Below are 24,272 nucleotides of genomic sequence, written 5' to 3'. Positions count from 1 at the left end.
CTACAAACATTTTGGAAATCACTTTTTCATACGCACAAGCACTGGCCAGCAATTTAGCTCTTTGGTGTGTGCAGGACCTCTATACTCATTCTTTTTCTGGAATGTTTTCAAGGCAAGCATTTCTGGATTCACACAGTTCAGTTCAAACATTACACAGTATTTAGAAAAAGCTTTAAAGTTGGATAATTAGACCTCAAAACAGTCCCTGGAGATGCATCTCATCATGCAGCCATCATGCAAGGCTGTCTTAACCCAGATTGAATTGGATGGTTTGGCAGCTGAGTGTGACAATACAGTTGAGGCTACATGGCAACAAGATCTAATCTTGTATTGCGGTAAGGATCTGCCATAGCAATCATTTAATGTTAGGGAGAGGCAGTTGCAATAACATTTATACATGCACGTTATAAACAAAGTTCTAACAATTTATGGCTTTTGGTGTGGGTTACAGCACTGCAGTGACTGTGCTATCACTTCTGGATTTTTATACTGGCAGTTCATACAAAGACTGCAGTGAACTTTGTTTCATGCATTTGGGTCACAGTAAGGATGTAAGGATGTTGATCAATAAGACTATGGTCTGAGTTAACCACATTTTTTTCAAACTTAGTACTGCTAGTTCTCTGCTAGAGAGGTCATTAATAGTGTATATCTTTGCATGAATTAAGTTATCACTTTTGCAAGTCCTGCGGCTGAAACACACATTTTTATAGCGGTAGTGCTACATTTTTATTTATGGACAAGCCAATTCACTGGGTGTTAACAGATGGTCTGAATGCTATATACAGTACTTATAGGGATTGTTTTCCCTCCTTTTATATTATTTCATTTATAGCACAGTCACCCTTCTTTGATTATGGCTAGTTATTGTCACCCTTCAAGGATTTATGTGACTATGGCCAATGAAAACACTTCTGCAGTGCAACAGTTTAACCATGTCTAGCTCTGCATGTCTGCACTTACTGTCCTTGTTCTTGTCAGGTATGTTGCTATAGAGTAAGTGTTGAATTGTAGAGTTTGATGAATGGACTTCTGATTCTGACTTCTGAGCATATTTTTCCACAGGCTGGTCTCCAATTGGTATGCTTGATTGTGATGGATGGCCAAAAGGGGTCCTTCTGGGTTGTGAGGGTTCTATATCAGAAACTAGTTCTCCAATTTTAATATGAGACTGTGAAGCATGTCCATGAATGTTCCATCGAGGTCGTAGGGGTGCTATCTCAGAAGTATTCTCACCAATTTTTATATTTGCGTCAGACACATGTCCATGAATATTCCATCGTGGCCTTGATAGTTTCACATCTGATACATTCTCACCAATCTTAATGTTTCCCTGGGATGCATGCCCATGAACACTGTGCCTGGGCGTTGAAGGCTCTACATCAGAAGCATATTCACCTACTTTTATATGTCCTGTGGAGATGTGCCCATGCAAATTCAGTCGAGGCAGTCGAGGTTCCACATCAGACATATGATCACTAATATTTATATTAGAATCTGAGGAATGGCCATGCTGGCTATGCTTTGGCTGGTGTACGTTGATGTCAGAGACATAATTTCCAATTTTAATATTTGAATCTGAAGAATGTCCATGAGTACTCCAACGAGGCCTTGCAGGTTGTACATTAGAAGAATATTCTCCAATTTTTATGTGTCCTTGTGAAACTTGGGTACATGCTATAGGCTTTAGAATGGTTTTAAAATCATATTCGCTTCCAGTACTACTTTCCTGTAAATCACTTTTTAAAGCACACAGACTTTCCTTGTCCTTTGTATCTGTATTCAGATCTGAACCAATGCTAATTAAAGCATCATCTACCAAAGACTGAACTACAGCTACCTCCTGATTCTCAGAGGGTAATGTTGGTAAGAAATCAATAATATCCACATCAGGTGTACACAGATTGGAATCGAAAGATGGTACACCTAAGACTGAAGCATTACTGGTTTGTGAATGTACATTTTCTGTGGGTAATGTAACATCCACACACAGAGATTCACTCTTTGAAATACAGTTTTGAGCAGTATACACTTCATCATTGTTGTTGTGTAAGGCATGTTGTTCTGGAACGGATTTCTGCAGAAAAAATATTTTTAAACTTGTTTAAGACTAATACACTTCTTTAGAGATTTAAAATAAAATGCAAAACCTACATGATGGTGATAAACCCTCTGCAAATCTATTTTCTGTGCAGATTACATCAACCTCAAACAGTGTTTTTAAAACTTAAAAACTGAACGGGAAAGGAATATTTATGAATTCAAATGTATGGAGTTATTTAATACATTAAGACAGGGCCTTAATCTATGTGACCTGACTGAATCCAGACTCCTGGACTATTTACAACCCACCCTAATTCATTGTATTATCTCTACATTTGATCTCTATCTATCTGTAATGTCCTAATTAATTGCCCATGAATACCTTTCACTGATCTAACAGTATAAATGCTGTGCCTTTCCAGCTTTCATTTGTATTTTGCCTGACAAAGGGGCCTTGGTGCTCCGAAAGCTTGCAATGTATTTTTATTATTAACCAATATAGGTATTACTTCTACAATACTTTTTGTATTTGTTTGTTTTTGTATTTATTATTTTTGCTACTAGCTAACACAGTACCATAGTTTTTGTTTTGTGCTCGAATATATGTTATGACCTTGGAATATTAAGATTATACTCATATTCCATGGTACTCCATTGTATGGATTCTGTATTTTCCCAGGAGCATTTTACTAACCATGAGTTCTGCACAGAATGTAAGTTGAATAAGACTGGCATGGTCAGCAATATGAGGGAAAGTCCCTGTCTTAATGCTTGTTACTACTTGATAACCTAAAGCCCTTTTCCACAGTTTTTCAGAACATCTTGAATGGGGACATAGCCATGAAAAAAAATTATATATAAAATAAAAATTATAAAGAATATATACACACACACAAACACACATCTATATGCTTTGCATAGGATATGACAATTTACTGAAATAGTCAAACAAAATAAAGAGAAAACTGACCTCATTTTCTATATTTCCCAAACCTGCATCATTAGTATTGTCTGTTTGATGTGATATTTCCCCATCTGGTAAAACACCCAGATTTTCTTCGCAAATATCCACTGGGAAATTTGCAACCAAGTCCTAAAAAGTAAAATGATGCTTGATAATGGTCACAATTGTACAACAACATTATTGTAATATAAACAAAAGGATTATGCATGTTAAAAACCATATAGCCAAATCTACTTATCACTAATTACCCTGCCTAAATTACACAAATATAAAACAATCGCATTCCCAACACCATCTTTTTTGGTGCAATGTTTGAGAAGTCTGCTTATACGGAACAATACAGACTACAACGTTACTTCAATGATCTTCTTCCATATCCACAGCCAAACATCCCCAATAACTGCTAAGATCTCTTGCACCTTGCTTGCCATCTGCATCCATTCTATTAACATTTTTTTATTCATTATTCTAGTGTCTTCGTTTTATGAGTTACACTACAGTCCTTGTCTCTTACTCTCTCCAACCCTATCTGCACAATTTCTGCTCTAGCATGTTGAAGACCATTTGTTTATTCTAATATCTCTTGAAAGAAATTCCTAGCTGATCAATAACTGTATCTATTTAATGTTACCTATATATTTATGTACACTTACATTTTAAAAAGAGGTTTATTGTTCACATTCATTGAGACAGGTAACTTATTCTTCTTGTTAATTCATTTGTATTTATAAACCCATGCACAAGGTTAACAAATGAATAATACACTGGGGCCCACGGAGGCCCTTCTAACAAGGACCACATTAATGTTCCAATGCGCATCTCATCTCATATACAGTATATATTCCATGTTCATTTATTCTATTAGTAAGAATAAGTAGCTGTCATTATTGCAACCTTTTTTTTCAGTATTGGTTAATAATTTAGTTTAATGCACTGAAGTTTATGTCTAATACTTTATCTATGCTATGCTACACCCACGGTTTTCTAATTTATGCACTTAATGTCTGTATTTTTACACACACTAGAAATTCATATATACTATAGGGCTCAGTTATTCATACATTATTCATGTGCAAAGTGCAATTTTAGAAGCAACTGCATTGAAAAATCTTAGCACATACCTGCATGCGTTTTTGTTCCTCCAAGAAAAATTTCAGTCGAATAGTTTCAAGTTTATGACGCTGAAGTTTCCAAAGAGCCCTCTGCTCTTTGCGAGTTGCCTCTTCAGACAATCTGCTGTAATGCTCAATAAGTTCTTGTCTATAAAAGCAAACATTATTATGGTGTTAAAAATACCTTAAAGGGATACTGTCGTGGAAAAACATGTTTTTTACAAAATGTATCAGGTAATAGTGCTACTACAGCAGAATCCTGCATTGAAATCCATTTTTCAAAACAAGAAATGGATTTTTTTATATCTAATTTTAAAATTTGCTATGGGGCTAGACATTTTGACATTTCCCAGCTGCCCCCAGGTCATGTGACTTGTGCTCTGATAAACTTCAGTCACACTTTACTGCTGCACTGCAAGTTGGAGTGATGTCATTACCCCTCCCTCCTACAAGCTGCTGTAATGTAAATAGAGCCTTGTCTGCTGAGCCTGTCAATTGAACAATAGGCAGGAATCAAGATAAGCTCTCACTGACACCACTTCAGAAGGACTGAAATAAGATAGTCCTGTGATCACTGCCCCCACTTACGTTTAAAAAAATAAATAAATATATACACACACACACACACACACACACTTCATTTCGGACACTGGAAAAAATATTTTATATAGATAGTTTATGAATGGCATGAAACACAGGAGTACACTCCCAGGACTGATGACAGGGAATAGAAAAAAAGGATAAAATAAGGAGGACATACTTAAAAACCAGGAAAATTTAAGAGGAAGTCTAGGAAGGGTTAAAATAGCTCAGGAGAAAGGAGGCAGTAAGTAGTTAATGAAAAAAGAAGTATTGCAGGCAGGAAAGGAGCACAGTGTGTGTGAGGTGGATAGCAGGGGGAACTCACAGCTCCTTTACCACATCTAGTAACCAGTAAAACTAACTAGGAAGGCAGCAAGGAGAGAAAGTCCCCTCCTCCAAAGGAAAGCAGAGATCAAACTTACAGAACGGCAGGAGCTTTGATAGTGTCTGTGGGAGGAGGGGCTGCTAGTGCAGCTGTAGAGAAGGCAGAAAGTAGGAAAGTGAAAGTAATTGGTTCCCTGCAAACCATGTGACCTCTCTCCTCCAAACATCACACGCATGGGCAGAGAGGGGAGGGTGAGTGTACAGCTAGATTCTCATGTCGTAGTGCGACCTGGCTTTTCATTACAGAGTGGCTGCCTCCAAGCACACAGGTAATGCTGTGCCTGCTGTTAGAGCAGCACAGGATGAATGTGTAATGAGCAGAAATGGAAGCCCCCATGACAAAATACAAACTAAAATAACTTATGCATGGATTTGTGGATTAACATTTTATTTGCCAGACAGTGTTTATGGATGTGTGTTTTTTATAAAAATGCAAAAAAAAAAAATTTTTTAAAACGACGACAGATTCCCTTTAAATATATTTAAGAATTATTATAATTAGGTAAAACCTCAGCAATGTCCAAAAAATTTAATGTATCTGAAGGATAGGCCTCATTTATTGCATTCCATGTGTATATATGGGTCAACAGGGCTTAGTAATATAGCGCTCAATAGGGCTTAATTAATTATAAAGGGCAGGGTAGTAGATGTCATTATTTAGCATTCTGCCTTCCTTTTACATTTGCCAATGTATTAAATACTCATTGACTACTATTTGAGTGTACTTTACCTTGTTTTCAACTCCAGTTCTTCTTCTAATGCCTTTAGTCTCTTCTCACGATCACGTATCTCTCGGGCATAGCTAAAATCATCATCAGCTTCTTCTTGCTTGGTTGTAAGGCGCCTCTGTACAAGCAAATTAATATCAAAATACATATAAACAGTAACGTAATACAGGCAGTGGTCCTTGCAGACGGGAGTGGGGCAGCAAGGAATCAAGGTCAAGAGTCAGATTAAGTATAGGATGGGGACCAAAAATATTATTTGCTGGGAGACCCAGGGAGGGAAGATAACAACTCTGTTCATATATATAATATTTAAAGGGAAATTGAGTCCTATCTGAATTAAGCATATGCCCAAAGCAATGCTTTAGTAGTGTTGTAGATATTTTGAGAGATTTACTGCTCAGAAGATACATTTTAAGGGGAAAAATTACTCCTATGTTGAATTTCAAAGAAAATGTACAGATTTTAATTTATGAATGTTTAGCATACCTAATCTGTATTTTAAAATGATTTTATTTAGTAAAAATATATTATGACATAAAATAGTATGTTTGCATGGGTCGAAGTGTCAGCTCTAAAAATGCGCGTATACTACTCATTTTTAAAGATCTCTATATTTCACATAATTTCAGTAATCATAACCATATCGATTGGCAAAATATTCAGAAGACCCCTTTCATTCATATTTATTATTCTTTTTGTGTCCCAGAACAAGTGGGAGACAAAATGCATGTTTTAAATTAATTTTCAACCATTTCTAAAAACAGCTACATTTACATTTCCAGTTTGCTAATTTAGATATTTTCTCAACAATGCAAATTACCCAATTTTAATTCTAAAAATATATTTATTTTGCTTTAAATTAATGGCATGGGCTACTGAAACCTCAGATAGTGAGGGCAGATAGATCTTTTATTACTTTTAGAATTCATTATTCATTATTAACATGTTGGGGTCACTTGAAGTCACAGATACAGGTATGGGATCCGTTATCCGAAAACCCGTTCTCCAGAAAGCTCAGAATTACAGAATAGCAGTCTCCCATAGACTCCATTTTATACAAATAATCCAAATTTTTTAAAATGATTTCCTTTTTCTCTGTAATAATAAAACAGTGCCTTGTACTTGCTCCCAACTAAGATATAATTAATCCTTATTTGAAGCAAAACCAGCCTATTGGGTTTATTTAATGTTTACATGATTTTCTAGTAGACTTAAGGTATGGAGATCCAAATTACAGAAATATCCATTATCTGGAAAACCCCAGGTCCCAAGCATTCTGGATCTCATTCCCTATAAGTATGTGTCACAAAATTACTTAAAGGAACAGTAACGTCAAAAAATAAAAGTGTTTTAAAGTAATGAAAATATAATGCAGTGTTGCCCTGCACTGGTAAAACTGTTGTGTTTGCTTCAGAAACATTACTATTGTTTATATAAATAAGCTGCTGTTTAGCAATGGGGGCAGCCATTCAAAGGAGAAAAGGCTCAGGTTACACAGCAGATAGCAAATAAGCTCTGTCTGTCTAATGGTGTTATCTGTTATCCATTCGTTAACCTGTGCCATTTAGCCGTTTTTCAATTTCCGCCATTGCTCAACAGCAGTTTGTTTATATGAACTATAGTAGAGTTTCAGAAGCAAACCGATCAGTTTCACCAGTGCAGGGCAACACTACATCATATTTTCATTGCTTTAAAACACTTACATTTTTTGGTGTTATTGTTCCTTTAAAAGTTTCCTGAATTGTATTTTCTGTAATTTTATCACGAGAGCAAGTGGTAGTATATTCTAATTTTGACTTCTGTGTTGAAGTGTTTGTGTGAAAAAAAAATTATATCTGGCAAAATGCATGTGAACGATAATTATTTTTAAGTAGTTATACTGCAATGTTTTCAATTTGGTGGGTTGTCTACTTTAAAAGAAAGTTTGGGCTTCTTATTTTTTTAAGAAACCATTTTAAATAGCATTACCATAGTTAATTTTAGGAAAAAAAAAACAAAAACAAAAAACAACTTGGCAACGGTACCTCTTGTTCTTTCTCATACTGGTCTTTCAGCTTTTGAAAAAGTTCTCTTTTTTTTGTATCCAAAGACAGTTTCTCAGCCAGCTTACGATCTGTAATATTTTAAACAATAAAAATAAGAGCAAACCAGATATGCAGTTCAATTAAAAAAACTAATATAACAAATAGAATACCTACCTTTGAATGTTTCAAAAACTTTTTCTGTTGTTTCACGTGCCTGAATAATTAACTCTTGCCTTGCAATTTCTGTTTGTAAAGCCTAACATTCAAAAAAAAAAAAGATTATATTAATGGTAGTTTCAAAGTAGGTAGCAACAAATGATAAATGGCCCACAACATTTTGGACTTCAGGACTTCTCTGGGGCAGAAGTAGTGCTTGCTCCTGTGGATAGCCGATGTGTTAACTAGGTGCTGTTTAGGTGGGGATCAAAAAATCCTCATACCAACCACAGGCCCCCCTCCCTGCTCCCTCCCCACACCACCAGTTACTGTTAAAATTGTCCCTATGTATGAAGCGGCACAAGATAGTGTCTGTTAACCCCACTGTGCAAGGCACAGCGACAGAGACACTTTTTTTAGTATACACAAAGCAGGAGTCCAGAAGTAATTCAAATGACTAACTACAAGGAAGAAGAGGCCTAGGTGCACCGAACTGAGCCTTCAGCTTAGGGATGGATTCAACAGTATACATATTGGGCAGGCACTCAAAGGGAGAATCTTCCAAGACAGGTGTACAAAAATCAAGGCAATTTATATTTTTGTACAGACAAGTCAGCCTTATGCTTACACGCCTGCCTTGGAAGTGTGAATTTAGCAGCCAAGCTTCAGCATATGTTCTAGGATCTAAAAGCAGCCCTTATGTCACACAAGAGAACAAGAAAGAAAAAGAACTGACCCATGTATTTGCACCCTCCCATCAAAGCATGTCAACAAGCTCGTATTTATACACCATTAAAACTTAACTTTTATTACTGATAAATAAGATGAAAAAATCCAGTGATAATTAAAACATGGTTAGGACTGGGGAGACGGATTAACTTGGGGTAGTTGGCTGGTGGTACAGATAAGTGGTAAATGTATGCTAGTGGAGGTCACCCCAAAAAACTCTGTTTAAACACTATTCAGTAATAAATATGGGGGTAATCGGGGTAGTAGACTACATGCAATGTTATACAACACAACACAACACAACATTAGTATGGGTAGAGGTGCTGCTAATCATTGGAGAGGCAGGCTTGGTAAATCCCAGAGCTTGCGTCTCTATTGGAACAACCCGCGTTGTGCAGCCCTTGGTCAGCCAACCCCTTCACATTTACCACTTATCCGTATCACCAGCCCACTACTAGATTTTTTTTATCTTATTTATCAGTAATAAAAGTTAAGTTATAATGGTGTATAAATACGAGCTTGTGGACATGCTTTGATAGAAGGGTGCAAATACATGGGTCAGTTCTCTCTCTTTCTTGTTCTCTTTTGAATTACCACTTGACCTGCACATCATCTTCTGTTTTTCTCATTTGATGGGAGGTGCTCCCCAACTTCTTTTCTACACTTATGTCACACAAGATATACAAAATATTAAACTTTGGGATTTGTCCAAAACAGATTGCGAACCCTAATTTGCATATGCAGTTGGGGAAGGGACGAATAAAAACAGCCACCTGCATAGAATGCAAAAAAAAGATTTATGACTTCATTGTTTGGATGAACAAAAGTCATATGATTTAAGGATTCGGTGGGAATCCAAATCCTGCTAAAAAAATAAATAAATAAAATAAAAAAGCATTGGATTTGAAATTATGGATTAAGGGCATCTATAAATTACTAAATTAATTTTATTATTTAGCCATATTTGGAACACCACACAAAGCACTAATAAAATAAATAACCTTCTGGATAACAATGGGCAATAAAGTAATAAAGGTGTATTTGTACTAACCTTTTGTTCTTTGCTAATACAACTATGTCGTGCTATTCTCTCCATACGTGCAACATAGACAGCACAGTCTTTTTCCATTTCCTTTAGTTCTTCCAGGGAGAACGTTACAGATATTCGAGGTACTGGGATATCTGACCAACATATATAATGCTGTGAAATCAAAAAAAACATACATACTTTCAATTAAATTACTTTGCTTTATTTTGTTGCACAATTCTGATATTACCAAGATAATTGTATCACGCCGGTGATCAAGAGAAATGCTCTTACCACCTGGCTCGATATGGCATAAAATGTTATCCTAAATTCTTGTAGACAAGTCTTTCTTATAGGCTTATATTCATGCTTCTTTTAACAGCATCATTGGAAGCAAATATTAAAACACAGCATCTTACACTGTCACTGCCCTTAAGATTTAGAACCCTTTATGGTTAGATGAGAGAACCTTTCCTCCAATCTAAAGGGGGTGACTCCTTGTACAGGTACTGTCTTAAATTCAGAATGTGTACTTACTACAGCATTTACTTGAACATATAGATAGTTCACTGTTTATTTTTGCAACAAAAGACAATAAGAAAACACATTTGCTGCATTTGAAGAATCTCTAACTACAATTTACCTTAGGACAACATAACTTTAGTAAGTTTATGGTTTTCCCACAAATATATATTTCATTAGCAACATGCTTCAGAAATACAGGCACACAGTCTTCAACTTCCTTGGAAATCAAAACGTATCCATGAGTCCAATATCGCTTATCTAATAAATAGAATATAACATATTAACATTGAAATAAATTAAAAACGTGCTTCGTAAAAAGAAGAAAAATATTGATGTACCTCTAAATCCAAGATAATCTTCATTTACTTGAATCATAAATTCTCCACAAACATCTCTGAAGACACCACTATACACCCAATCATAAATAAACCTGAACAAAGAAAATAAGTTTCATAATTCTAAATTCTACATTGCTACACCTAAACTTTGATTAGCTTCATCACAATAATTTTTTATGGTTGTTGTTGGTGCAAAGCTGTGTACAGTAAGGTTATATGTAGAAAATAAAGAAAGAAAACATATTACCAATATCTGAAATTATCAGATTTAGAAATATATGCGATCATGGTTAGGACCGGTTTCTGTTTAAATGGCTTAATCTATATTCATGTATTAGAAGATTTCCTCTTTAGAAAGCACCCAAATCTATTTATAATAATGCCAAATGTATGACCAGACCCTTCAAATAAACATGGTTAGACAGGTTTTTAACATGGCCACCTACTGAATAGTGAAAAAAAAGTAAAGAAAATTTAGTATCATATTGATTTTTCTAAATATAATCAATTAAACATTCTAACTTGTTCCTGAAATAATTAAAGGGGAACTATCACGCAAATTTAATAGAAGCAACATCATACTGAAATAAGAAATTTTATAGATATTATCAATTAAAAATTCTAAATAGTTTCTGAAATAATCGTGTTATACTTCCCTCCCTCTCAGCATCTGTCTCCCTTCATTCAGTCTTCATGTAGGAGTTGGGTGTCTGATTTTGAATGTTTGTTAAATCCAATATATCTTTTAAGGGGCTACTTTTGCCTAGAAGATGTATTAGAGCTCACTATTAAAATCCCCAGAAATCCTGCCTCTCTACATGCAGGGTTTGTGCCAAAGTCAGTTATTTTGTTAGATTTTGTTTGTGCTAGAATCAGTTATTTGAGTGAGCTCTAATATATCTGCTAGGTAAGGGAACCCCCTAAAAGATATATTGGATCTGTCAGTGGAAAGCTGACATCCAACTCCTGCATCGTGTGAAACAGATGCTGAGAGAGGGACAGTGACGATAAACTTGATTATTTCAGAAACAGTACAGAATTTTTAATTGATTATATTTATAAAGCTCCTTATTTCATTATGACGTAGCTTATATAAAATGTTGATTTTGCAATAGTTCCCTTTAGGTTACTATTTCTGTCTCAGCATCTGTCTCTCTTTATTCTCTCCGTATGCAAGAGTCTGATTTTGATTGACCTTTGAGTCTAATACAACCTTTGTGGATCTCTCTTTTTGCCTAGATGATGTATTAACATTCACCCTTTTAACATTAAAAGAGATCCATAGTCTCTACATGCAGAATCTGTTTGTTTGTTCTGGAGTTAGTTATTTGATTTAGCATTAATATATCTGATTGGAATGGGAGCTCCCTTAAAAGATGTATTGTATATGATGCGTGCGTGCGTGTGTGTGTGGTTAGCCCTTAAGGTCCTTTGCAAAGCAAATGCATTTGGACCAACCATTTGTCTTACTATTTGGCTGATTCTTCTTGAAAACTTTTTTGCATGTCACCCACATCTGTTACAAAGTAAAACAAATAAAATACCATTTAAAAAGAAACCTTTACCTTGTGTATGGTTCACAGCTAGTTTTTAATAGTGATAACAAGACAGGATAATTTTCATTGCTGCTGTTTTCCAGTGCTTCTTTGTATAGATATGAAAGAAGCTTTACCCCCTAAAAGTTAAAAGGAGACAATTATTAAAGTTGAGAGGCAAACACTTTTAAACACATTTGTTCTCCATGACATTTCCCAAAACTGTTTCTTGCCTAAGGGAAAAAATGTAACGGTTATTACAATTCAAAGCAGTAGTTATTTGCCTTCCTATTCGCTGGTTTTGACTCTTGAAACAATGTAGCAGAAGTCAGTTCTTTTCCAGGTCTGGTAATTTTTTTTTTGCCGATAGAACCAACAAAGAAACAACCATGACAATCTGTTTTCAGTAACAAACACATGTACAATTAAAATATCAATATTTTTATGGCAATACTGCCTTAAGGTTACTACTAGATCCTAAAATCTTACTTATTTTAATCTACTTATTTTAGTTTTTTAAATACAGTGTATTGTCTTTCTTGTAAAAAGGACAAGGCTGTCATTATCTGGATAAATTATCTTGACAGTGAATTAGTCATACTCACTGTAGGAAATGCAGTACTAATGCCCCTTGTGGCACTGGTTACAAGTGTTCCAATGCAGCAAAGCTCCGCTAAATATCTAAAAAAAAGTTAAAAACACACTTTGGTTAAACTGTCTTTATCAAATAACAATATATGAATGTTTTTTTTGTTAGTAAACATTACTATGCATATTTGCAGCCTATAAACGAGTTATGCAATATAACAATAATAAAGACAAGGTTACATTTTACAGCAGGAAAAAATACATTGTACACAAGGAAGCACTAATTAACTAATAATGTTTAGATAAAGATAATCTGAATTTTTTTCTTGAACCATAAGGTACTAGTGCTCACACATAGCCCCCCCCATAAATACTATAGTTAATTAATAAAAAAAAAAAAAGAGAGCAAGAGTGCAAGCAATGTTGTTTTCTCTGCCATCTCAAGGGGGACACAGGGAACGATGGGGTTAGGCACCACCCTCCAGAGGCAGGACACTTGTAAATTAAATTAAGGGGGCGTGCCAGAGTAGGCTTAATCTAAAGTTTGTCAAGTGTCCTGCTCCCGGGAGGATGGATACCCATCACAAAGGATGGATTCTTTGGTCAGCCACAGGCTCACACCCAGGGTGAGACCTACAACAGGAGTACCTGTGGTAAATGGTTAGCCCCCTACGAGGTGAACAGCACCGGGATCAAATTCTAGCCATCTGGCTATATCGACCACCCAGATGACTCCCCGTACTGAGGAAACCAGAACAGACAGTCTGGCCAGAGTGAGGGGTAAGTGGCATAGGTGCCCTATGGGCCTTGCCAGGCACTGGTTGCCGTTACCACACATAACCCCCAACCCCCCCCCGCCCAATTTCCGGTAGGCCACACTGCCTACTTGTCTTCCTGTGACTACCTCTGCCGTGGTTCTTCTCCCCTCTTCCCAGCTCGCTATGAGCAACCTTGCGCACTCTGGGTCCATGATGGAAGGAGCCCAATGCTCCGTAGTGGAAGCGAGCTGCTTAGACGCACCATTCGTTTCAACTTCGGGCATGGCATAGTTTTGCGGCGTTTTTTCACGCCACAATCGGTGGTGCGCACTTACGCATGCGCACTAGCTGGAACGCATGCATGCATTTTGTGTCCGATACTCAGGCAGTGCGGCAGCATTGAGCCTCTCTGTGCTTCTCATCAGAGACTAGGTTTTCCCCTCACACTCAAGCTCTCTCTCTACTATGGCAGAAGGTAGGACAGGGGGGCTATTCACTAGGGCGGGGGGCAGGGCTCCCTCCACAGCACAGATGAAGTACCTGGCCTGTACTAGGTGTCTAAATAAGCTACCGGGGAGCCAGACAGAGCCTCTTTGCAGAGCCTGCAATATGGGGCAGGGAGCAGCTTCCGCCTCTGGTGGTTACCCTGAGCCACAAGCTGATAATGCTCCCCAAGTTGTGTCTTGGGCACAGGAATGTCAGCAGAACCACCCACTCCTAGTTGGGCAGTTCATCTCTCACAGTCCCTTGCTTCATTGCCGGGACTCCCAGCGATTGCAGACAATCTGGGAAAGGCTTTAGCAAAGCTTCACCATAGTAGTAAGCGAAGACGTGTGGTAAGCGAAGACGTGTTGAAGGCGTTAAAGGGGAGGCTATTAACCAGTCGCCTTCTGATGAGTTGGCCCAAGAGCAGACTTCATCTCACTTCTTCGGATGCCTCATCAGAGGATGAGGAAGATGAGAAGGAGGATGGCAGGGAGAAGGATACCCTCCACGATGTGGATAACATTGTCAAGGGAGTGCTTGATATACTGAACTTCCCTTTTTAAGAGGCAACACAAGTCTTCAGTCTGTTTTCCAGACCATGAACAGTTAACTAGCATTATCCAAGAGAAATGGAGTGCTCCTGAGCGTAAATTCCAGGCCGCTAAGAAATTCACCAGATCATACCCTTTTCCTAAAGAGTTGGTGGACAAATGGTCTAACCCGCCAGAGGTGGATGCACCAGGTTCTCCAAGTCCACCACACTGCCAGTCACTGACGCAGCAGCATTTAAGGACCCTTTCGATAGAAGGTCAGAAGGATTCCTGAGGGCAATTTTTTCTTCTGCTGGATCAACACTGCGACCCTGCTTGATGTCAGCTTGGGTATCTACAGCCATACAAGCTTAGTCAGAATCCCTGATTAAAGACATTCAAGAGGGTGTTCCTCGGACTGAGCTAGTAACAACCACTCAAGATATCTCAGAGGCTTCAAGTTATCTCTGCGACACCACACTAGATGCTTCACAACTCACCGCACGCACCTCAGCTTTGTCTATAGCAACTGGTCGGCAGATGTTAGCTCTAAGAAAGCATTAACTTAGCTCCCCTTTAAGGGTCACAGATTGTTCGGAGAAGAGTTCGAAAAGATTATCTCCCAAGCAACAGGGGGTAAGAGCACCTTCCTCCCTCAAGCCAGAGGGCGAACTTCAAATGCCAACAGGCGAGGAAAGTTTTTTCGTGGCCAAAGTGGATGTTTCACAAGGCGGCACAGCCAACCACAAAACTCTCACTTTCGTTCCACGGGCAACGAGAAAAGTCGCCCCCCATGGAAGAACAAAAATGGCTACAACAAGCCCTCCGCTGATAAGGCCGCCTCCGCATGACGGGGCATGCCCTCCTGAATCGTTGGAACAAATCGGAGGAAAATTGCTACTGTTCCGGGAGGTTTGGATGCGGCACTCGTCCTACAAGAATGAGACCCTTCTTACAATGCATAGAGAAGATGGAGAGAGCAGGGGTGATTATTGTCGTTCCACTGCCGGAGAGATTCTCTGGTTTCTACACAAATCTATTTACAGTCCCGAAGAAAGTCAGACCTGTGCTAGATCTCAAAGGCCTCAACAAATTCACAGGACCTGAAGGATTCAAGATGGAGACACTTCGGTCAGTAATACGTGGAATGGAACAGGGCCAGCATGATGTCCCTAGACATCAAAGACGCTTATCTCCACGTTCCAATTTGGCCTCCTCACCATCGCTATCTTCGCTTTGCATTCAAGAAAAAACATTACCAATTTCTGGCACTACCCTTCGGCCTGTCCTCGGCCCCCAGGGTGTTCACCAAGCTAATGGCGGTCACAGCAGCGACCATGAGATTGCAGGAAATATCTGTTACACCCTATCTAGACGATCTGCTGCTGAAGGCGTCATCAATGAAGAAGGCCAAGGAAGACTGTCCTTCTTCTACAGGACTTCGGGTGGACCATCAACTGGAAGAAGTCCAACCTTCACCCGAGTTGTCAGATGACATTTCTGGGGTTAGAGTTCAACACAGAAACTCAGATGATCTGCTTACCAGAGGAGAAACAGACCAGAATCAAGACTCAGGTTCTATCCCTCCTGTCCAACAGGACGATGACAGTACACAGAGCTATGCAAGTTCTAGGAACGATGGAATCGGCCATAGAAGCAGTCCCATTTGCACAGATCCACCTACGCCCCCTTCAAGCCAATATACTATCCACCTGGAAAGGGGGGTCGTTGTCACTTCCGCTTCGGTTAACACCATCGACACGGGAGGCCCTCAACTGGTGGCTCGTGCCAAGCAATCTAGCCACGGGCCAGTCCTGGGCCACTCCAGAATGGAAAGTGATTGCCACGGATGCCAGCCTTCAGGGCTGGGGGGCGACATGGGAAAATCGATCGGCACAAGGCAACTGGTCCCAAGAGGAATCCAGACTACCCATAAATATCCTCGAATTGAGGGGAGTAAAGTTAGCACTCTATCAGTGGACGCAACCTCTTCAGTGTACGCATACACAGTGACAAGGTCACCACAGTAGCGTACATAAATCGCCAAGGAGGGATTTGAATATTGATGAATACTCCCCTGGTTACCAGTTCTGCCAGTTATGTTTAATGTTGTAATGTTTCCGTTAACAGCTTTGGAACAAACTGATTTGAGTGTACAGTGTGGGGGGTTAAGCCTACTCTGACACGCCCCCTTCATTTAATTCTCAGTTAATCCTCGTTCCCTGTGTCCCCCTTTCAATTACAGAGAAACAGATTTAACAGTAAGTATAAAAATCCTGTTTTGCTTAGCCAGTCAAAAACTTGGAAACTAGGAACCACTAGAACATTAACAATGTTTCAATTATTTGAAATTTTGGTTGATGTTTATTCCATAAAATTATAGGAGTTCACACGTGTGTACATACAGATACATGTGAAAACATATCCATGATGCCTACCAAATTATAACAGTAAGGGTACAATCAAAACCTTTTTTTTTTTTTTTTTTTTTGCTTTACCAGTCAAAAAAACACCCATAGTTGAAATATAAAATATTTAGTTCTCTGCAGAGAACAAACAGTAAATAATGAATGTTTTTAAAAATAAAATTCCAAATAACATATATTTTATATATTCCCGGCAATTAAATTCCTTAGTCTTTGAATATGACAGGTCTAAAAATACTGAATATGACAGGCCAGAAAATATGGACTAAATCTATTAAAACTGAATAGCCATTGGTTAATTAAGATAATGTCACACAGACCAAATAGATTAAAATGTAATATTAATTGGTTGTGAATTAAGGCAATGTCACACAAAGCTAATACATTTATTTCTGTTTAAAAAATAAAAGAAAAAACAACTGTAAAATCATCTAACTTTACCTCAACTGCCGTCCAAGTTTTCTGAAAAGGAAGCTAATGGTGAGAAGAGTCAATGATGCAGGAGTTGATAAAACACATGCCCGATAATACTGCAGATATTTCCTAAGGCCACTGGTAAAAGCCTGTAGAAAGATCACACAATTAAGACCTTATAATTACATGCTTGTCTGTGACTTGAATAAAAGAGCAATGCAAAATATTAAAGCATGAACAATGGCTGCACTCGGGTTCCAAACTGTCTCTCAAATTACGTCAGCACAAGATCGGGTGCATGGGGGTTTTTTTTTTTATGGGTGAGCAGCCACACGCAGACCTAAAGCCATCTAATGCAATGCCAGGTAGTGAAGTAAGGCTGCCTCCATTGGACTCTAGAGAAATGTTAGGCACCCCCAATGATTATAATCACTTACCTAGTATTTCTTAGTATTTCTGTGAAAGTTAATAATTGCCATCTTCTTCCATCTTCTCTTTTTGCCAAATCAGGAAGGTGCATGTGCAATAGAACTTGGACAAAAAAAGTGAGCCTTTTTACTCTACTGTGTATGCACCTGCCTGGGCCCAGAGAAAAAAAAAAGACAGAAGTTTCTACAAAAATACCCCAGGCTGATGCAGTTTTCTGCTGACAGGCGCACCGTCCCGGGGTAACAAGTATATGATTATAATTGCTGTAGCGAGAATAACATTTTGGTACCATCCCATGGGATTAATTTACCTATAGTTCTCCTTTAAAATATGATTTCTGCTTGCAGACAGGAACATAGAAGTGTCAAATAAATAAACCAAGCAAATTAATGTGTTTGTCTGTTTGGTTGCAATTATCCCAAAATGCCTGCAGGAGTAATAAATGGAATAATAATAAGAACAATAATCAAAATTATGGAAATAAATGTTAGTGTAATGAACTAACTAAACTGTATAATTTTTATTAAATGTAAATTATACAGTACTGTGACACACGACACATGGGTTTTAATGCAGGCATTTCTCAGTTTGTATAAATTACCTGAAATACAAGACCATTACTATGTGATGAATCCAATACAGTAAGCAGAGAGAAGTGACTCAATCTAGTATAATATGTTCCATATTCTGCAACTTGTGTCAATAGGCTGCTTATGTTCTCAGGTGACGTTCCAGATATATAAACTCCTTGCTTGACTGCAAAAGACTGAAGGGCCTAGAAATACACAGTAACATAGTAAAAGTACACAAAAGTACAACTTGTACTATGAGCTATTTTCCATAAACCTGTATTCCCTCATTTGCTAAAAAGCCACTTTCTTAAAGCTATCTAATGTATCAGCATGTAGGACTGATTCATGGAGGGAATTGTGCATCTTTAAATGTAAATAATAATTCTAAGAAACAAATAAGAGGCAACTCCTTTGCAAAACAAAATGTAACAAGGGGCAAGTGCAGTTACTGCTTTAGATGTAGGTAAAAACACTAGCCCAGTGCCGCCATCAGAAAAATCTAGACCCCATATTCATTTTAGTTAGTTAGCAGGGTTTTACTGTACATCCATGGAACCCCTGACTGGAACCCGCTACCCACCTGGCCCCTGGTGAAAGTACGATATTAGCTGTTTAAAACTACATGTATTTAAGTTATGCACAAGAAATTAATGAAGCTATCAGAAAAGCAATTTTACATTAAAGGCCACCTATCATTCAAAACTTGTTTTTCCCACTAGAGGTGCAGGCAGAACTGAAGGTTGATAGAAACAGAAGCTCAGTCGGCTATGTTGGAGCACAAACATGCACATAATGGGTGAATGCCACAGCTCACATATTATGTGCTTCAGTGTGAAGTAGGATAGGGAGAACGTTGACCCTATTTTCGATTATCTATTAGCCTGCGCCTGCAGTAGAGGACACATTTTTGTATGACAGATACCCTTTACAGAGATTCTCACCCAATTGGTAAAGAAAATGTATCTCCAAAATACTGTACATTCAGCAAATGTGTAAATATATTTACATTTAAATGTATTTACACAAATGTAAATGTCATGTTTAAAAAAAAAACTGTCAGAAACGGCTCTGATGTGGCCATTCAGCACTGCTAAGTGCAGAGACACACGAGCAGATTCGAGGAGTTTAGTCGCCTGCCGACAAATCTCCTCTCCTTTGGGGCGACTAATCTCTCTGAACTGCCTCACTTGGAGAGCTTCGTTTTTCGAAGTCACCTGAAGTTTCCTCATGAGGCAACTTCAGGCGACTTCAGAAAACGAAGCGCTCTGAGTGCCATCCCGCCAGCGATTTTCATTGTAGCTGGCAGGAAGGCAGTCTGGGGAGATTAGTCACCCCGAAGAGTAGGAGATTTGTTGCCAGGCGACTAATCTCCCCAAATCTGCCCATGTGTCTCTGCCCCTAATCTTCAACTGTAAGCACTGCAAAAACCCCAAGCTTACGTGAGAAGATTCAGGTTCAATGCTCAACCATCGCAACTAGATAGCTGCTAAACATTCCAAAATGGAGAGCTGCTGGATGACTAAATAATTCAAAATAATAAAACTCTGGTCTGGTACACCCAAATTATTTTTATTTTCCCCTAAAATATACTATTAACAGTGCTCTGCAGTCCCTCATAATTGTCTATATACTCAAACATAGATTTTGGATCTCTCAATTTCAGACTGAAGGGGTTATGGGCAAAGGGTGCATACTAAACTTCTAAGCATTCATATGTGTAAAGAGTTTAACATACCTGATTATAAGAAAATGTAGAAGATACAACCCCTATAAGAACATTAAGAACAGCTTTCACCAAGTCAGTCTCTTCAAGCAATACAAGCTGGGGTTGCAAAGTTGTAGCACTGAGGATCTGAAGTCCCCCTTCATGGAGCTTATATAGTTTGTCAAATGCTTCTCTCCCAGCTTCTGTTACATATGGTTCTTCTCTTTTACCAGGGGGACTGCAAAAAAAAAAAAAAAGAACAATACAATAGTGCTAAAAAAAATCTAATTTATTTGCATGTTGTTAATATTCAAACTGTTAATTTTATTTGAAGTGAAAAATTATATATGAATTAGATGTGAAATGCATATGTGAATGCATGAAATATCACTTGATTCATACATGAAATATGTCACACAATTCATCAAAACCTTTGTATTAACTCCTTTGAAGTGGTTGTTCACCTTTTAGTTAACTTGTAACAGTGGCCTTATTCACAGACCTTCAGACTGGCATGCAGTTCGTCTTCTTTGTTTTGGGGGGTAGAAAATGGATTGATTTAATTGGCTACATGGGAGGAATCCCCAGTATGGAAACAAATAGCCCTAGTCTTATTAAAACTGGAGGCAAACATCACTGGTAATGTTGTCCACAGCAACCAATAAGCAATTAGATTTAAACAGTCACTTACAAGCTAAATGGTTATGAAATGAGAGGTGCACAGAGCCATTCTGCCAGGCCTTGACTTCAGGCTCCTGCTGACAGTGTACAAAATTGTTCTAATAGTTATATCTATCAAAGTTGGTGATTTCAGACTCAGAGGTAAGTACCCGTAAGGTGCCTTCAAAATAGTCAACTAAATATCCTCTCATTTCACCCCCCCCCCAAAAAAAACCCATCTAAGTGGAAAAGTTCACTATTAACATATTATTTGTCTTAAAGGGGTGGTTCGCCTTTAAGGTAACTTTCAGTATGATATAGAATGGCCAATTCTAAGCAAGTTTTCTGACTCTTTGCAGCTTTCAAATGGGCGTTGCTGACCCCATCTAAAAAGCATATACTCTGTAAGGCTACACATGTATTGTTATTGCTACTTTTTAATTACTCATCTTTCCATTCAGGCCTCTCCTATTCATATTTCAGTCTCTTATTTAAATCAGTGTATGGTTGCTAGTGGAATTTGAACCCTAGCAACCAGATTACTGAAACTGCAAACTGGAGAGCTGCTGAATAAAAAGCTAAATAACTCAAAAACCTTAAATAAAAAAAATGAAAACCAATGGCAAATTGTCTTAGAATATCCCAGTCTACATCATACTAAAAGTTAATGTAAAGATGAACAACCCCTTTAATACCAAGGGTCAGTACATGATTTACATGGCATGAATCCCTCTACATAAATGTAGGACCCATGGGTGTGTCAAATATAAAGTTTAAACAGATCTTCCACATTGAATCAAACAATTGCAGTCATACATTTTATGCTAAGAAGCAATTAAGTAAACATATTCTGTAGCATTATTCTGAAAAGCCTAGTGAAAGCAAAGACAATTAAACATTACTTAAACTAAATACCTTCAAGTGCTACAGCTGTATATAGTGCAGCTATCAAAGCATTTAATACAATTACTGTGTACCAGCTAAGCCACTGCAGGAAAATATTAAATGACACAAAATTACCTTGCTATATAACCCTCCATATTGATTTCCAAATCAGTATTATTCCACTGAGGAGTATTCCAACCACACCTATAGACAGAATCCTTGTTTGTACTAAACCACTGCAATATGGAACAGTAAAATCAAGATAAAATGGCTTTTGGCAAACTGACAAGGTGCTGTATATTGGCAAATTCATCTATAGCTGACAAATTAAGCTGTGGTTCTTAATTAATTCAATCTGAAAAGCAAGAATGTGCATCACTATAAGCACTTGCTATACTTTTTATGCTTTGAAGAAAGGGTGACTGCAAGCAAGCTTTCAAGCAATAATAGCTGCCAAACATGTGCACCAGGGGGCAGATTCACTAACTTCGAGTGAAGGATTCGAATGAAAAAAATTCGAATTTCGAAGTATTTTTTGGGTACTTCGACCATCGAATTGGTTAAATTCGTTCGAATTCGAACGAAATCGAACGAATCGAAGTAAAAATCGTTCGACTATTCGACCATTCGATAGTCGAAGTACTTTCCCTTTAAAAAAAACTTCGACCCCCTACTTCGGCAGATAAAACCTACCGAAGTCAATGTTAGCCTATGGGGAAGGTCCCCATAGGTTTGCTAACCTTTTTTTGATCGAAGGATTTTCCTTCGATCGTTGGATTAAAATCGTTCGAATCGTTCGATTCGAAGGATTTAATCGTTCGATCGAACGAAAAATCCTTCGATCGATCGATCGCAGGATTAGCGCTAAATCCTTCGACTTCGATATTCGAAGTCGAAGGATTTCAATTCGAGGGTCGAATTTCGAAGTATTTTTAACTTCGAAATTCGACCCTTAATGAATCTGCCCCAATATCTTTCTGGCAATTGCCATTTAAGTTAATGGGGTTAATTTTTATCTGTCCTGGTCAAGGCCAAGTCACGGTAATGCACTATACTTCATTGAAGGACACAGCACCTTACCACTTCTTGCGGTGTGTATAATTTTGCCCTTTTCATAAAAATCTCTACATATTATACAGAATGTCACAGAACTTCATCCATTTAATTGGGAACTATTCAAAAAAAGTATAGTAACCTAGAAAGTTGGTTACATATCCCAAAAAAATCTATATAAAATTATATCCAGGTATGATTTTATAGCTTCTCAAGGCATGCTTGAGACCTGGAAAAGGGGTCCTTCCTTTATTTGTAGCAACATTTAAACATTAAATAGGATTGTTTTGCCACCAACATGGATTAATGCTAGTTTAGTGATTATCGAGTACAAGTTAATACTTTATTATTAGAGAGAAAAAAACCACCAAAAAAAATTGTTTAAATAAGCTTAAATATGTCTCTATGGACAATGCCATTTCTGTATTTTGGAGCTCTTTGGATATTAATTCTCATACCTGTGCAATGAAATGCACATTTGGTTCCATCACGAGTTGATAACGCACTCTTTAGATTTGCTCATCTTCACATTTTTATATTTCAATAAGTTTAAAATTACAAGGGTGCTCACTGGAATTAGATATAGCAGATGAAGCTGAATTAGATTGTTGATTTGCTTCTTGTCTAATAATTGTTTTAGCTCTCCCAAGGACTTTTTTTAATTATAATAAGGAGAGTTGTTTTATTTTTTAAACCCAGATTGCTAGTAAACAGATTAACAGTTCTTAAGATAAATAAAACTTACCAGCCTATTCTTTCCCAGCACCTCCTCTTGCTTGGTCCATATGTAAGAACTGCCTCCCACACATCAATATCAGGGGTCATACTGGGCTCAGACTGAGAATCAGGTGTCATATTGGAGGCTGACTGAAACCCTTCATCTTCAGACTGGTCAATACTCTGGGGAACCTAGGAATGAGACAGGTATTCCTTTGCATTTTATTTTATAAATATTCTGCATTAACAATTGATGAACATGTTAACCCCTAAAAATAATATGACTATTTACTGTACATCAGCTTGATCAAGTAATGATAATTCAGCAACATTGGCAGTTACAATTTTGGTTAAAAATGTCAAATGTTTAAAAGTAGGCTATACATAAACTAACATTGTAATAAAAAGAAAAATAAACAAAATATAAGCATTATGGGTACTGTACATGTTAATTACCACATTTTACAGCTGCACCTTGAAAAACTTTTACTTATACATGGCAATTATGGTAAAGTTACATGCAAATACTTTATTATCAATACTTGTCTATTGGGCAAGGGCACAAAAGGTGTATGCCTTGCTTCTCTCCATCTGCATTTTGGAGGCAGGTGGAGAGAAACAGATGCGTTCCAATACATTTCCGTGTTTAGCTGCTCTAACAGGCATAGTGGTGGCCTGGGTGCAGCAACATGGAGAGGAAGTCAACCCAAAAACACATGCTTTTAGCTTTCAGGCTGATCTCCACTCAGAAGAGGACACGAGTATTGATGAAGTATTTGTATTTCAACTTTATCATAGATGTCAAGGGTATTGCTTTAATCAGTATAAGTGGTATATTTTATTTTTCCAGCTGGTAAATATGGGAATTGATCTATAGAATGGCCATAATGTCCACACTTTGT

General features: G+C 37.7%; 1 protein-coding gene across 5 annotated transcripts in view; it reads right to left on the bottom strand.

Moving 5' to 3' along the window:
- The window catches only part of tubgcp6.L (tubulin gamma complex associated protein 6 L homeolog), a 40,898-nt gene that overhangs the window by 11,472 nt on the left and 5,154 nt on the right, over positions 1 to 24,272 (bottom strand). For all 5 annotated transcript variants that reach the window (XM_018250749.2, XM_018250753.2, XM_018250750.2 and 2 more), the window contains 15 exon segments: positions 23,399 to 23,562; positions 20,086 to 20,293; positions 18,380 to 18,553; positions 17,377 to 17,498; positions 12,753 to 12,828; positions 12,178 to 12,287; positions 10,613 to 10,704; positions 10,393 to 10,532; positions 9,774 to 9,923; positions 8,012 to 8,093; positions 7,838 to 7,926; positions 5,816 to 5,931; positions 4,129 to 4,267; positions 3,014 to 3,136; positions 964 to 2,077 (listed from right to left, as the gene is read on the bottom strand). In XM_018250749.2, the coding sequence (XP_018106238.1) occupies positions 964 to 2,077; positions 3,014 to 3,136; positions 4,129 to 4,267; positions 5,816 to 5,931; positions 7,838 to 7,926; positions 8,012 to 8,093; positions 9,774 to 9,923; positions 10,393 to 10,532; positions 10,613 to 10,704; positions 12,178 to 12,287; positions 12,753 to 12,828; positions 17,377 to 17,498; positions 18,380 to 18,553; positions 20,086 to 20,293; positions 23,399 to 23,562 (2,899 nt within the window).

The sequence above is a fragment of the Xenopus laevis genome, chromosome 3L (assembly GCF_017654675.1).
Source record: "Xenopus laevis strain J_2021 chromosome 3L, Xenopus_laevis_v10.1, whole genome shotgun sequence".
In the NCBI taxonomy this organism is placed as follows: Eukaryota; Metazoa; Chordata; class Amphibia; order Anura; family Pipidae; genus Xenopus; species Xenopus laevis.
The sequence above is the reverse complement of the archived record's forward strand: the minus strand, read 5'-3'. Positions and strand labels throughout refer to the sequence as shown.